Source organism: Tinamus guttatus, unplaced genomic scaffold (assembly GCF_059628265.1).
Source record: "Tinamus guttatus ecotype Peru unplaced genomic scaffold, ASM5962826v1 Tinamus_guttatus_pri_ptg000878l, whole genome shotgun sequence".
In the NCBI taxonomy this organism is placed as follows: domain Eukaryota; kingdom Metazoa; phylum Chordata; class Aves; order Tinamiformes; family Tinamidae; genus Tinamus; species Tinamus guttatus.
The window spans coordinates 212236-226021 of NW_028289412.1; the positions used below are offsets into that span (position 1 = coordinate 212236).

Below are 13786 nucleotides of genomic sequence, written 5' to 3' on the forward strand. Positions count from 1 at the left end.
GGGCACCGAGGCACCCACGCGAAACAGACTTTGTATTTATCGCCCTTAGGTGTCTGCAGACCAGTGACCCCGGGTTCAAGGGAGCTCAGGAACAATCAGTGTGAGGAAATAACAGGCGGTGAGGCTGTGGCTATGGAAAGCCTGAAGGCAAGGGGGAAAGGCCAGGGGCTAACAGCCCTGCCTGTGTCGAGCACTTGCACATCTCGCACCCCGATGACGGAAGGGAGGAACAACTGACCTGAGCAAAGCAAGCAAAAAAGACATCCCAGCAGCCCGGAATAAGGCCAATATGTAAGATTTTTATATAGATAGCAGTGTTTACAAGAAGACATCTTTATATATTAGTGGCCTGTTACACATTTTTGCTATTAATAAACAGCTCTGAATGATGTAAAATGTAATGAGCAATTTCCAGGAACATGCAAAACCCTCTATTTGAATAGATTTGATGCAAGGCTTTTTAAATGGGCTAAAATTTACACTAACCAAACAAAGAAACAACAGTAATAGCTGGGCATTCTTCGCCCTTGGGAATCCTTTACTAAAAACAGTTTTACTAATGTTTGCACAAGTAAACAAAGTTTTCTGCAGTGACAAAGCAACACCAGGGATAATCTTAACTCAGAAAGGTCTGGTGAGCACACATAACCCAAGCACACTATTATAGTCTTGTATTCTTAATATCTTTTCATTTCTACCCCTAGGGAGAGAGTTTCAAGGTTGGCTAGAGACTTAATGCTAGACTTGCACTGATATTCTTGGAAACAGGATGTTTCTTCCCTCATTAGCCTTGAAAGCATAGGAAATGTCTAAGTGGGATTCTCTAAAAGACTCTATATCAGTGCAGCTTCACACCAGTGAAGGTGGTGGAAAGCTCATCTGTACCTTTTTTGCCAGGTTGCATTTGCAATTTTAGGCAGTTTCTAACAAAGCAGAAGGATCCCATCTGAACGAACCAAAGGAATGAAATTCCAGATTGGCAGGGAAACAACACCCAAAGAGACAGCTTTCTGGTAGCCAGCCCTAGGAGAAACTCCACTTCTGCACCAACCACAAGCTTCATTTTCCAAGAGGCATCTCCATGGCTCCTCTCCATTCCCCAGCGGATCGTTATGGAAGACCACGGCTGCCCCCAGGAGCAGTGTGGCCACCTTCCCCCCACGGACACGCTCCAAGTCTGCTCCCACTTCCAGCCTTGTGAAAGGGTAGGTGCAGAAATCACCGTTTCTAAAACCAAACTTCTTCAGCCTTTCGGCATGTTGCTGAGCAAAAGGTACAGATGCAAATAACAGAGAATAGCAGTAACACGGTGCAGTGCCCCAGCAGCCAGGAGGAGGGACAGCGTGTGCATGACAGGAAGGCTGGTAGCAGGAGAGCTGCAAGTCCCCTCTGTGCTGAGCCATGCCGAACACAGGGGAGACCACAGACTTAAGGTTCCAGCATCCCATCTAAAGGTATTTGTGCTTTTTCTAATGCACGTGCAATGGCCATTTCCCAGCACGTGCTCAAGGCAATCTGTAGAGCCTTTGTGTTTTTACTTGAAAATGTAGACAGATAAACTGAGTATTGATTCAGTGTACCTACTACAGTCTATTTCTTTTATAACATAGCATTTTAACCAAAGGATCTCACTTTTAAACGTATTCGAAGCACCAAAAGTACTATTTCCCTTCCAAATTAATAGTCCGGGCTCATGCTGTAATATTACCAGGCTACCAGACATAATACTTATAATGTGGTTGGACACCCCAGTTCACTCGGGTACTTGGCTGCCTCCAAGTCCTTCTCTGATCAAGTCAGTAACTGGTAGAGTTGTATGAAGACAGAGAGGGCATCGATCAGCGCCCGTTGTTAGTGTCACCACCTTCACTCAGTCTTGCTTTTGCTTCCCATCCTGTACCATAAAAAAGGGCAAGCCCCAATGCTCCCACATCCCATGGCATTGTGCTTGCTGTACACTAATTTGGGAGCATTTTCTACAAGCTACTGTTCAGCCACATCTGTAACGCTGGGGTAAAGATGAGAACTGAACCTGTCACTGACACCACCAGAAACAACCACAGGAAAATCCGATCCAGGACTTGAGCTACAAATTTCCAGTCTTGGACCACCTGGGAAGGAGAGAGAGAAAACAGCCAAAGACATTAATGAGTGTGGTATACTGAAGATTTTTACATATATTTCAGTTGTAAAAATCTTGTTTTAAAAAAATAGAAGTGTGTAGTGTACTGTAGCTTGAAATCAATATTGCAGAAAAAAAAACAGTTCTTTTTCAGTAGCAATAGCTACCATCCCTCAAGCATAAAAGCATTCCCATGGCTTTAAGTCCATGGTAATCAGAGACTAATTTCAGCCCCTGCAAAAGCTTTTAGCTAAGCGCATATGCAAAAATTTACAGACTGGAGGTTCAAGATGGCTTCATAGTGATTTGCATTTCTTTTGAAAGAACTGCATTTCCCTTTGAGTGCTGGTCCTTGGCTCTAGCAAAGCCATTTAGCCCAGACATTGCTCCCAGCACAAAAGGTCCCATTTGTTTCTTTTTCTTAAGTGCTCTTCTGGCTCAGCTTGTGTGGGTTGTGAGGAGGTTTTGCTCTGGCCCTACCCTGATCACAGGGCCACAAGCTATTTGTAAATGTAATTCAGAGGACTTCTTTTCGAATGGTCTCAGCTTCAAACAGAAGGCTTTGGGCATGGGCATTGTATGTTCAAATGCTTTTCTGCTGCTCTTTCCTGCTCATCCCTGAAATCCCTCAGCACACTTTGGCCAAAGGTTTTTACTAGGAGGCTGCTAACAACACTTTTTTTCTCTTTCCATACTCTGTTGTATGCACTCCCATCACTGCTGTCTTGGCCTTGCATGGAAGCAAGTCCATGCACTGAGGCTGAGCTAACTTCTAAAATTTTGGTATTTTAATAGCAAGGTAAATGCTGGGAGGAGGAGAAAGGTGACATCTAGGGAGCAATCTAAACTGGGAATAGCATAAATCAAGAAGACCCCTGCTTTAAATGGTGCAACTGCTCTTGATAGAAGAGCTAGGGGGCCCAGACCGAGTCCTGGTGATATATGTAGAGCCTGCATACGGGTGTTGGAAAGGCATAGTTTGGGAGCTCAGAGATCCACTCATCAGGACAAGGTTATCCAAGCAACACGGGAACATGGGAGTTCCTAAAATGGTGATTCCTCCGGGAGAGGCTTCTTGTGAGTGAGGACCAGGGGCTCAGCACAATACAACTCCCCTTGGAGCGATGTGTTTTCCCAAAACCAGGTCATCTACCAAGTGAGGAAAGCCCCCAGGACAGGTCTCAGAGGAGGGCAGGAGGAAGGGACAAATACGAAGCCATGCAGAAAAAAAAAAAAAAAAAAAAAACTCAGAAACTGACACTGTCAGGGAAGCTGTGGTCTCTTCTTGCTTCCCTTCACCCACCTGTCTGATGAAATGCTCCTTCTTAACATGCCTGGAGATGTACCGGATGGAGTCAGCTGCCTTCTCCAGAAAGGCAATAACAACTTTCTCGCCATCTTTTGCTTGCTTGTGTTTCTGCTTCCCTGGGGGCTTCGATTTCAACGTGGTTCCCTTTTCCTCAGCTTCTGAGAAGGAGTAACGATCCACGTGCCCCTTCATGCAGAGCAGCCGGGGAAGCTTCTGCAGGAAGAGTCTCTTCACCCAGGGTGCCATGGGGTGGTAAGTGGCGGAGGAGCGGTGGTGGACGTTGATGACGAAGACGGTCACAATGATGGAGAGGGTCACAAAGATCATGATGAACAGCAAATACTCGCCGATCAGAGGGATGACTTTGGAAGAAGAAGGGATTATTTCCTCGATCACCAGCAGGAACACAGTGAGGGAGACGAGAACTGATGTAGACAGCGAGAGCTTCTCCCCTTCATCCGAAGGCAGGTAGAACACCAGGACAGTCAGAAAGGACAACCCCAGGCACGGGATTATTAAGAAAAGGGTATAAAACAGTGGAAGACGCCTCAAAACGAAGGAGTACATGACAAACGGGTAGGAGTACAGGCCGTCCTTCCTGTTGCCTTTCATGCCTTTGGCGTTTAAGATCTCCCACTCTCCGTTATCAAAGAAGTCTTTCCTGTCCACATTTTCATCCACTAGAACCAAGTCCACCATACTGCCGTCGTAGGTCCATGACCCGAACTTCATGGAGCAGTTCTGCCTGTCAAAGGGGAAGTAGGTCACATCCATGGTGCAGGAGCTCTTGTAGCTGGCAGGTGGCGTCCATGTTACCACTCCGTTGTGCTTCACTATGACCTTGGTCATCAAGGAGCCCTCGAAGCGTCCGTCGGCACTGAGAGGTGGACAGGGAGAAACACTGCCAGGTCTGGAATCATGCTCATCCCAGCCCAGCCCCATCACAGCTCTGCTCTCTTCCCCGGGACACAAGGGAAGAGGACATCCGCGTGGCCCTGATGCTCCTGGCATGCCAAGCTCATCCCTGGCCAAGGCCCTGGGCGCATAGCCATGCTACTCACTTTTCAAACAAGACGATGTCGGGGAGCCAGAGGGACTCGGAAGGCACACGGATGGCAGTGATGCCGCCGTACTCCTCTGGATTCCAGGAGAGCTTGTGGTCCATCCATTCCTGCAACAAGGCAGCAGTCCTCTGCCCACTGGGACACAACACTCATCCTCCCACACGTGTTCCAGAGGATCCAGTACCGTGGGCAGGACAATCCAGCTGCGGAGGGGATGCCCTGGGGGATCCCCTGGCCGAGGATGTTAATCCCCACGAGCACTATGGGCACAGCTGGGCCCCGTCACCCCATCCCATTCCAGACAACCCCAGGATGCTGTTGGGAAGCACCAATTCTCACTGCACCTACAGCCCTGCACAACCCACCTAGTCTTGGAGGGCAGTCCACAAAGAAGGAGATAGGTCCCGTGGAACGTTGTTGTGATGTGGAAGAACACCCTACAGCATTTTCAGTTGGCACCAACCCACAGAAAAGTCAAATTTCATGTCTACTTTTGCCCCATGGACAGAGAGGTTGGCCTTTAATTACTTTTCAGTGAAAACCTGGTCTTATTCTATGCACAGGACTGACATCTCCCAGTGTGTGTGCACTGGTCTTCCAAACCAGATTATTATTCTCCCAGTACAGATGCCTGCACACCACTGCAGGTTAGAAAAAGAAAAGAAAAGAAAAGAAAAGAAAAGAAAAGAAAAGAAAAGAAAAGAAAAGAAAAGAAAAGAAAAGAAAAGAAAAGAAAAGAAAAGAAAAGAAAAGAAAAGAAAAGAAAAGAAAAGAAAAGAAAAGAAAAGAAAAGAAAAGAAAAGAAAAGAAAAGAAAAGAAAAGAAAACCCACAAGATTATACTGTTTTAAAGCGTTTGGTGGCAACTCTGAAGATGTAACATTACAAAAATAAATAAATAAATAAAGACAGAGAGACTGTCCTGGCCATATTCATTATGCTGAGCCTTAGAAAAATTTTCTCCATCCGAGTGGCTCCAGACACCTATAGATTTCCACAGAAGAGCACTTCTCTGATCCCTGGCCATTATAGCTGGGGCTTCCCATTGCCCTGGGGATTGGCAGTGAGGGGAAACAGGAGCCATGGACTGTCATCCATACCGATACCCAGAGACAGGATACTTTCCATTAAGCTCGCTGGGGATCTAGGGGCCTCAGGATCTCTGGGCACTTTCCTGACTGTCTATGGATGGACGCAAAAGCAATAATCTCTGTGCTGCTTATCCCACCCTGCTGTTCCCATCTAGCTTCTTGGATTCTGCGTGTTTTCTCACAGCCAGCCCTACCTACTCGTGCTGTTGAAGTCCTTTACAGAGCCAAGGCAGAGACCGAGGCAGACACGGAGACACCAAACATTCCTCCCTGGGATGGAGAAAGGGCCCAAGGCCACGAGCAGAGCGAGGGCAGAGGCCTCCTGAGATCAGGGCTGACCCACGTGGAACTGGAGCTGTTCCTGGGCTTGGGCTTCCTGCTGCCTCTGCCGCCCTCCTCGCTCCCCATCCCCAGCCGGCATCGATTTCTGCCGCAGCTAAAGTGCTCTTCCATGTCTGCGAGACGGGCGGCTGCGTGTCTCCTTACCAGAGACAAAAATAGGCAGCCTGGGGACTTTGGAGACGAACAGTTTAAAGTGGGACTCTCCCCACAGGCTCTGCGCTGGTGTGAGTTGCACCGCTCGGATGTGGGGCCCTCTTCTCTCTTCCCTCTCCAGGTCCTCTCAGGGTTCGTCTCTTCCTCCAGCTCTGCCTAATTCCTGCTCCCCAGATGCTACCTGCGCTCCCCAACTCCCACAAGAGAACAGGATGTGCCTCACCAGGGAGTTTTTTGAGTTTGGTGGGGGGTTTTTTGAGTTTTTTTTTTTTGATATTTTTTCAATTTTCTCTACCCAAAGGAAGGAAAAAAAAAAAAAAAGGTTTTAATTCTGCTCAATTTTAGACACCACTTCCCAGCTGTCATCTCACACTTTCTTGCAAACCCCTGAGCACTGGTTTGCTTGTGGGGCTGGTTCACGCTAGGCGAAGCCTGGAGGAGCACACGCATTCCCAAAGCAGGACATTTGGGTCAGACCAGGGGTATCTAACACTCGGCCTGACCTCCTGGGAGCTCCTGCCTGTGTCAAAATGGGCGTCGGTGTCTCATTAATTTTCTGCATTTATTTTCTTTGCATTTTGCTTGGGCTGTGCTGTTCTCAGACCATCAGACAGAGAAATGGTAACAACTAGTGAAAGTCCAGCTCAACACTTTGCAGGAAAAATCTCTGTCCTGATTTCCTCCTGGGGGGAGAAATCCCTGGCTAAAATCTGAGCACCTTTTTCCAAAGGCCTCTGGAGAAATTGCTGTGTCCTCCGTGCAGTCTCCCAGGTAGGTCCTTCCACATGAAGGGGTAGAGGGAGGGAGAAGGTGGTTTGGGGGCAGACTCTCAAGGCTCAGGTTAGCAGGGAATTTCCTGAAATTTACTCACAAAAGGGGGATTCCACTGCTCCCTGTAGGAAGCAGAGCTTGTCCTTCTTCAAGGGACATCTCTGCACACTAAGCCCATATGATATTTAGGGGTCCTGATCCAGCACAGGGCTGCAGATGCCAAACTAAGAGCAGAAGATCCACCAGCGCAGTGACCCCTGGGAATCACTTCCCATGGCACCGTTTCAGGCAAGACCTGGGTTTTATGCCCTCTGCCTAGGATCAACTGATGCATTTATAAGTATTCAGATGCCCAAGAGACTTAAAATAATTGTCACAAGGTCAAAAAAAACAATGCACTGTAATCTAAACCAAGCACAGTGTTCTCCAGGAGTGAAGAAAGGAGATCTAACTGTTCAGCTCTCCTCCATCTGTATAAATATACATCACTCACAGAGACAAGTCTATCATGGAGAGGTGAATAGCTTGAGGAAATCCCGCAGATGTTAATTTCAAGGGCAACAAGCTGGCCTTGCCTTTCTCTTTAGTTACACCAAAGACAAAACCTCAGTCTCTGCTGGGAAGAGTAAGACAGGGCTTGGGTGACCTCTAAGTGTGAGACAGGACAGTCCTCCGGGACACTGCAGGATCGGGAGATGTCACATCCCAAAATGCAGCTGCCATTTCTTCAGAAAAACAAGAAACTCTCATTCTTTCCCCTTTGAAAGAGGCCTCTCTCCAGGCCCATAGAGGCCGAGGGGCAGGAGGGTCCCACTCACCTGCTTCAGCCACACGTTGGTCGTCATCAGCTGGTTCTTCTCATCCTAGGGTGACAGGAGGGGAGAGGACTGAAATGCCGGAATAGGAGACAACCCCATCCACTGAGCAGCTCCCAGTGTCCGGCTTCGCCATGGGATGCTGCTTTCCCAATGCCTCGGAGCAGAGGCACCCACAGGGAGGAGAACCCAGAGCATGGAGCGACCGGCCATGGGACTCAGCAGCGCCGGGAGCTGAGGCTCACGAGACACCGTAGTGCCCCCTGCCACCCAGACGGACCAAGTATGGGGAAATGCATGGAAATGCCCTGAGCGTGGGCACACAGCACAGAGCTAACGTGTCCCTTCCTCCGCCCAGGGCTTGTCCTGTCCTGCGGGTACATCTGCGCCTGGCCACCCCACGCAAACGTCCCCATGTGTTGCAGCAACGCAGGGGGAAAAGGAACGGAAATTTTCCAAGTGTTGGGAAAGACAAAAATAATAAAAAAAAGGATTGTCTCTTCTTCACCTGCATTATCTTATCTTGGTGGCTGGCAGGGTGTAGATATCAGCTGCCTTTGGCCTCCATGAAACCTTGGTTGGACTGAAACAACCAACTCCACCCTTCCCCTCCCCTGCCCCGTGGGGGCAGCTCCTCAACAGCCTGACGCAGGTGCCAGCGATTGGCCTGGAGCAGCTGGTTAACACCCGGTGCAACAAGGCCTTATCCACCGAGAACAGCAGTGGTAACAGGGAAGGAGGTCACGCCACCACCAGCACTCTGACCACCACCATTACCACCAGCTCCACCATCACCACCACCATCACCACCACCAGCACCACCACCATTGTCATCACTAACTCCACAACCTCCACCATCACGACCACCACAACCATCATCACCGCTACCATCATCACCACCAGCACCACCAACAACCATCATCACCCCCATCACTATTGCTACAACTACCACCACCCCCCACATCGTTGCTGTCATCACCACCATCACCAACACCTCTACCCGCACCACCAGCGCCAGCACCACTGCCTCATGCCCAGTGCGTTGTGGCCCAACCATCACCTCGCACTTCTTGTCTTTGGAAGCAAAAGCAAACAATGTGGCCGGGCCTCCCAGATGGATACAAGTCTGTCCATAACGGACGGGATCTTCCACCAAGCCTGACATAACACTTACCACATCCACCAGCTGTGAGATCTTCAGCCCAAAGAGGACTTTGATGGTGTCGTTGGAGTTTTCCACCGGACGGACCCATTTCTGATAGCCCTGGAATAAGTGCTTCAGGAGCGCATCCTCGTTTTCCGCAATCGAGCCAAAGGAGGCTGAGCCTGGAAGAGACCACGGAGAGCAGGGGAAAGCAGAGCCGGGACATAGCGTGACCCAGAGGAGAGACGCGGCAGGGCAGCGATGTGAGAGAAACGCGCCCGTGGGCAAACCAGCCTCGTAAATGCCACCCTGGAGAACGCATCTGTTTCTGCAGATACTTGCAGCGTGTTGTGGAGAGTCAGAGCCATGGGGAAGGTCGGGTTGCTGCGTGGCTCTGAGGGCTCCTCTCTCCGGAAACCCTTAGGAAAGGACCCCCCAGTCCTTCCGTGTTCCCCTTAGGATGTCCTTAGCTATGCACAGTCATCCAGCGCAGGAAATTTATCATGGATGCCATTGAATAGAGAAAAAAAAAAGAAGAAAAAAGAAAAAAAACAAACAGAAACAAATAGAAACACAACCCCCAAAAGACTTGTGTGGCCACAACTTTGTTTCAGGGCTGGGGCATAACACTCCAGCTTTATTTCAATAAAAATCCCTGCACATGTACATGCAAACACACAGCGTCCCACAGCCTCCCTTGCAGCAAAATGAGGCTGAGCCCCGAGCCAGACGTGCTGCTTCGCCACTGCTGCAAAAGCCACAGAAAAGAGTGAAAAAGAAAGCGGACGGGAGGAGGGAAATCCCACAGAAAGGAAATACAGAAGGGATAAGGTCAGTGCTTGTATAGCACAGCCTCAGTACTTGCACACTTGCACGGGGGGAGGTTTAAAAGTGTGTGTACGGGGGCAGCTTTTAATGAGGAGGAAGCTATATCAAGGGGGGAAAATAGCCTGACAGCCCCTTTGAACAAGCCCCATCTGATGATGAGGATAGAAAAAGCAGTGGTGACTGTGCTGCACGAAAGAAAAATAGAAGCAGAGAAACAAGCTGCAGGTCAGACACATCCGTAGGTAGTATATTAACAGCAAAAGTTTTCTAGCTGCCTGCCAGCTTGCCATGGAGCAGCGTTTTCCTGATAGCCCCCAGGTGTTGAACACAAACAACATTTTACAGGGGGGCCAAGGCCCTGGTATTTTACTTCAACTTCCATCCCGCAACTGCTATTAAAAGCCCACTTCCAAGCCGTCTGTGGCTGCAATGCCAAGCTAAGGCTTAGGTACAACCCTCTTCTGCAGTTATCTGGGTGACAGGAAAACTTGGGCATCTCGCAGCCCGGGAAGGAGAAGGGATGTCACTTACCCGCGTGGCTCAGACACAGCGCGAGGAGCGTCAGACCCAGCATGGGCTCCTCCGTTGCGTCTCACCGTCCTTCTTCACAGGGTGCGTGGTCTCCCCCTCGCCGGGGACCAGGATATCCTCATTACAACGAGGCGGCCGACGACCGCCGATTCCTCGCGAGCTGTCACGTCCCCCGAGCCCGGAGCGGGGCTCCGGGCGCTACGTGCGGCTGTAGCGGCGGCGGCGGCGGAGGGAAGCGCCGCGTGTCGGCTGGGAGAAGCTGCAGCTGAGGGAAAAGGAATCGGCAGGTCAGCGCTGGAGAGGGGTGATGCGCCTGAAAGCTTGCCCGTTTCCTCCGGCTGCGCTCATCGGTTTAATAGGAGATGGATCCTCCCTGCGGAGTTACCTAATTCCTTTTTCATATTACGGCTGTCCTTTTGCGGCTCTAAAAATAGATATTGGGGAGGGGTGGAAACAGCGGGTTTTGTGCGGGAAAACAGGGCTGATTCCGTAAGGTTGCCTCTTATCACAACGCACACGAAATCTCACGCAGCGCCTCGGAAATGCCTGCACAGCTTAACAGGGATGTGGTCCCGGGGCCCTCTGCTCTGCCGTGGCAGTGATGGGACCTTCGACTGTTTATCAAGTTCCTCTTCAGACATCATTCCTCCTAAGTTACTCTGTGGACCAGGCCTCTTTAGAAGCCATCAGAAATCATGGATATCAGGCAGGATAGTGGATCGTTTTTCCCCCCTCTCTACTCCTCTTTTGCCCAGGGATTCAGGATTTTCATCTACAGGAAAACTTTCATTTTCTTCCCAAATGGGAGACACTTTGCCACCTATCTCCAAAAATAATTTGTTTTTTGTTTTTTTTTTTTTTCTCCAAACATTTCAATTTCAATGAAGACCGTGCCAAAATTCCTGTAACTTGCACCCACACTCCAAAATGTTTCTGCCTTGACTGATTCTTTCTGTCTACTTTCTGTGTCACTGTTACCACAGTTACCCTACACATTTGCTGCAACAAAACTGTTCATGGCTCTCTGCATATTCTCAGTTTGACTTTTTTTCAGGTGCTACCTGAATACCCATACCCCAGTCTAGAGGATTTCATTGCTTGCTGACTTCTATGTCCAAAGAGAGTTTCTTTGGACAGGCCACAAGAGAGATCGGATACGTGGACATCTGGCCTTGTGTAAAGCTCACTGGGACAAAGTTGACATGGGACAGTGCTATGGAGACCTGAGGGAAGGTCTGTTTTCAGAAAGCTTTAGCTTTTTGCTAAATCTGCAAGATGAGGAGGTTAATCATCAGCTGGCAATTGGAGGAGGCTCTTAGGCACCACTTGGAGGAGGTGGTTTGGATGAAAATCTCTGCAGTCGCTGCTCTGGCAGAGAAATGACTGATATGGGGGAATCTTCTCCACCATCTCAGCTTTTCCCAGATTTCAGAAGATTCCTAAGCGACATCAGGTCGCTTGAGCATCAGCAGCATCTGACCTGGGCCTCGCTCACTGCACTGGTTTAGCTCAAATGCACAGAGGCGAATCCACCTGGATGTCACCAGCTTGAGCCAACATGGCTAAACTAGGAGCATCTGAAAACGCGAGGTGACGGTGGTGCCTGCCAAGCTGTGTCACCTGCAGGCGCCAAGTGTTTCCCTTCCCCTTCTCCTTTTTTCCACTCGTTCTTCTGCGTCGTTTCAGCACCCCTACCTGGCAGGACACGCACAGTGCAGGCAGCACAGCGCAATATCCCACATCTGACTGTCCGGAGAGACCGAGACAGCTGGGGCTATGGGTATAACTGGTCCATCCAGCTGTTTTGGGGGCTGCAAAGCAGATTAAAGTGTATTTTAGGTGTGTTTTTTCAGGTGTGTTTTCAAGTTCAATATAACACATGGGGTTTCGAAAGCTCATGCTCTAAGTGATTCACTTGCAGCTGGAACTTTGTATGATGTTAATTGGGGCTGGGTAACTAGCTCAAAAAAAAAAAAAAGAAGAAGAACAAACAATCAAACAAGGAAAAACACAACTAAGAATTTAATGCTTGTGCATGGACATTTTGGTGAGAGCAGTTCCAGCTTAGGTCCAAAGATATAACCTGCTCACCTTGCGGAAAAGGGAAAAAACAGTTTTTGCATTAGTAAGGAAACAAGCAGCCACTTAACCACTTGGGAAACAGCAGATGGGACCCCTGGATGGAGGCCACCAAAACTCCAGAACTGCCCCTTTCCAAGCTCCAGCAAGACAGACAATGTAGCCATGCAAAGTGAGATTTTGCAGACCGAGAGCAGCCCCCGACACAGGCTCCCAGGTTTCCTTCCTGCTGTGGAGAATCTCTGCCTGCCGTCCTTCCCGTTCGCAGTGCTTTCGCATGGATGCAGACCTGGGAAGTCCCCCCCGACGCTGTGCTCTGCCCGTCACCTTAATATTTCTGATGGACGGCGCCTTGCCCTCCTCGTTTGACTCTCTGCTTCCCTTAACTCGGTCTCAGTGCTACAACAGGGTCCTGTCCAGGATGTTGCCTCTCATCCTGCGACTCCTGGATCAGCTCCTGAATGTCAGTGTCACTAAATACTGGTGAGATTTGATGATTTCCATGGCTGCTTCGTCCAAGTTGGTGGCTGCAAGCCAAGATCTGGCTCTGCTCTGCTGTCTTGGTAGCCTGTCTTGCCGTTCTGAGGCTTCTGCTCCCCCTCTTTGCAGCATCGTGGTCTGGCTGTTCAGGTGCCAAGGCCTGGAAGACCTCAGGGGCCGGGAAGGGCCCATCTGCAAGAGCCAGGACTTCATTGCAGAGTGAAAGAGAAGGCTCTGATTTGAAGATAAGCACTCTGGAAATAACAAAATAACTTGGATCGTGTTTCTTTCTGCCTTGATGTCTCAGTCCCTCATTCCCACGGATTTCAAACAGTGCCTAGAGACCCCTACCCCCATACCTCTCTGAGGCAGCCGGGACCACCATCGCCTTGTCTTCTGCTTTCTTCTTCTGATTCATTGCAAACCTTGTTTTGCCAAAATAACAGTAAAACGCCAGGGGCAATTGCTGCCGCGTCCGGTGGCCTCGATAAGCTGCCTGGATCCTGGCAGCCGCTTTATTCATTTCATCCACTTCCCTCCGCACTCGGTAGCCTCTCCACACGGCCTGGATGGTGGTGGCCGATTGATCCTCTCTTTGGAGCCTCTGGTGTTTTTTCCTGTGCTGGATTTAGGGTGGAAGGGTGAGGGCCCCCTTTGGAAACACCGCGCTGAAATCAAACACTTCACCAAAAACTGAAGAGCCCCGATATGGATGAGTGTGGTTATGTCTACCAGCTCCATTCCTGCCTGTGTTTGATGTTATTTCCTTCTCATAATAATTTCCTGAGTTATCAGAGATGCTTGCTCTGTAGGTGCACATCTGTAGCTGTACCTGTTCACGATCAGGTTTCTTCTTAAAATTAGGGTTGTACCTTGTTGCAGGTAGATTGTAATTCTCTTATTTTCTACAAAATGAAGGTGCAACATGTTTGCTAGAAATGCCTGGAGGCTCATATTCTTCTTTCTCTTGGTTCATTATGTTAGTGGGTGTTATTCTGGCCTTTGAGGCTTTTTTCATGGTATTTCAGTGAAAAGAAATGAAATTGCTGTTATATAGT

At 49.3% G+C, this 13786-nt stretch overlaps 1 protein-coding gene across 1 annotated transcript; it reads right to left on the bottom strand.

Moving 5' to 3' along the window:
* Window positions 1–1925: 1925 nt before the first annotated feature.
* Window positions 1926–8981, bottom strand: CHRNB3 (cholinergic receptor nicotinic beta 3 subunit). The gene is made up of 5 exons (XM_010219958.2): window positions 8841–8981; window positions 7670–7714; window positions 4493–4602; window positions 3426–4308; window positions 1926–2111 (listed from the first exon to the last, which is right to left on the bottom strand). The coding sequence occupies exons 2-5, from the start codon at window positions 7694–7696 to the stop codon at window positions 1977–1979; spliced, it is 1155 nt and encodes a 384-aa protein (XP_010218260.2). The 5' UTR covers window positions 7697–7714; window positions 8841–8981; the 3' UTR covers window positions 1926–1976.
* Window positions 8982–13786: the final 4805 nt, after the last annotated feature.

Excerpts from the sequence above, each read along its gene's own strand:
- CHRNB3 (XM_010219958.2), bottom strand. The coding sequence starts at position 7,696 with ATGACGACCAACGTGTGGCTGAAGCAG. Across the intron at positions 4,309-4,492 it reads GACATCGTCTTGTTTGAAAA|TGCCGACGGACGCTTCGAGG; the intron begins GTGAGTAGCATG and ends TCCACCTCTCAG. Across the intron at positions 2,112-3,425 it reads AGGAGCATTTCATCAGACAG|GTGGTCCAAGACTGGAAATT; the intron begins GTGGGTGAAGGG and ends TCTCCTTCCCAG.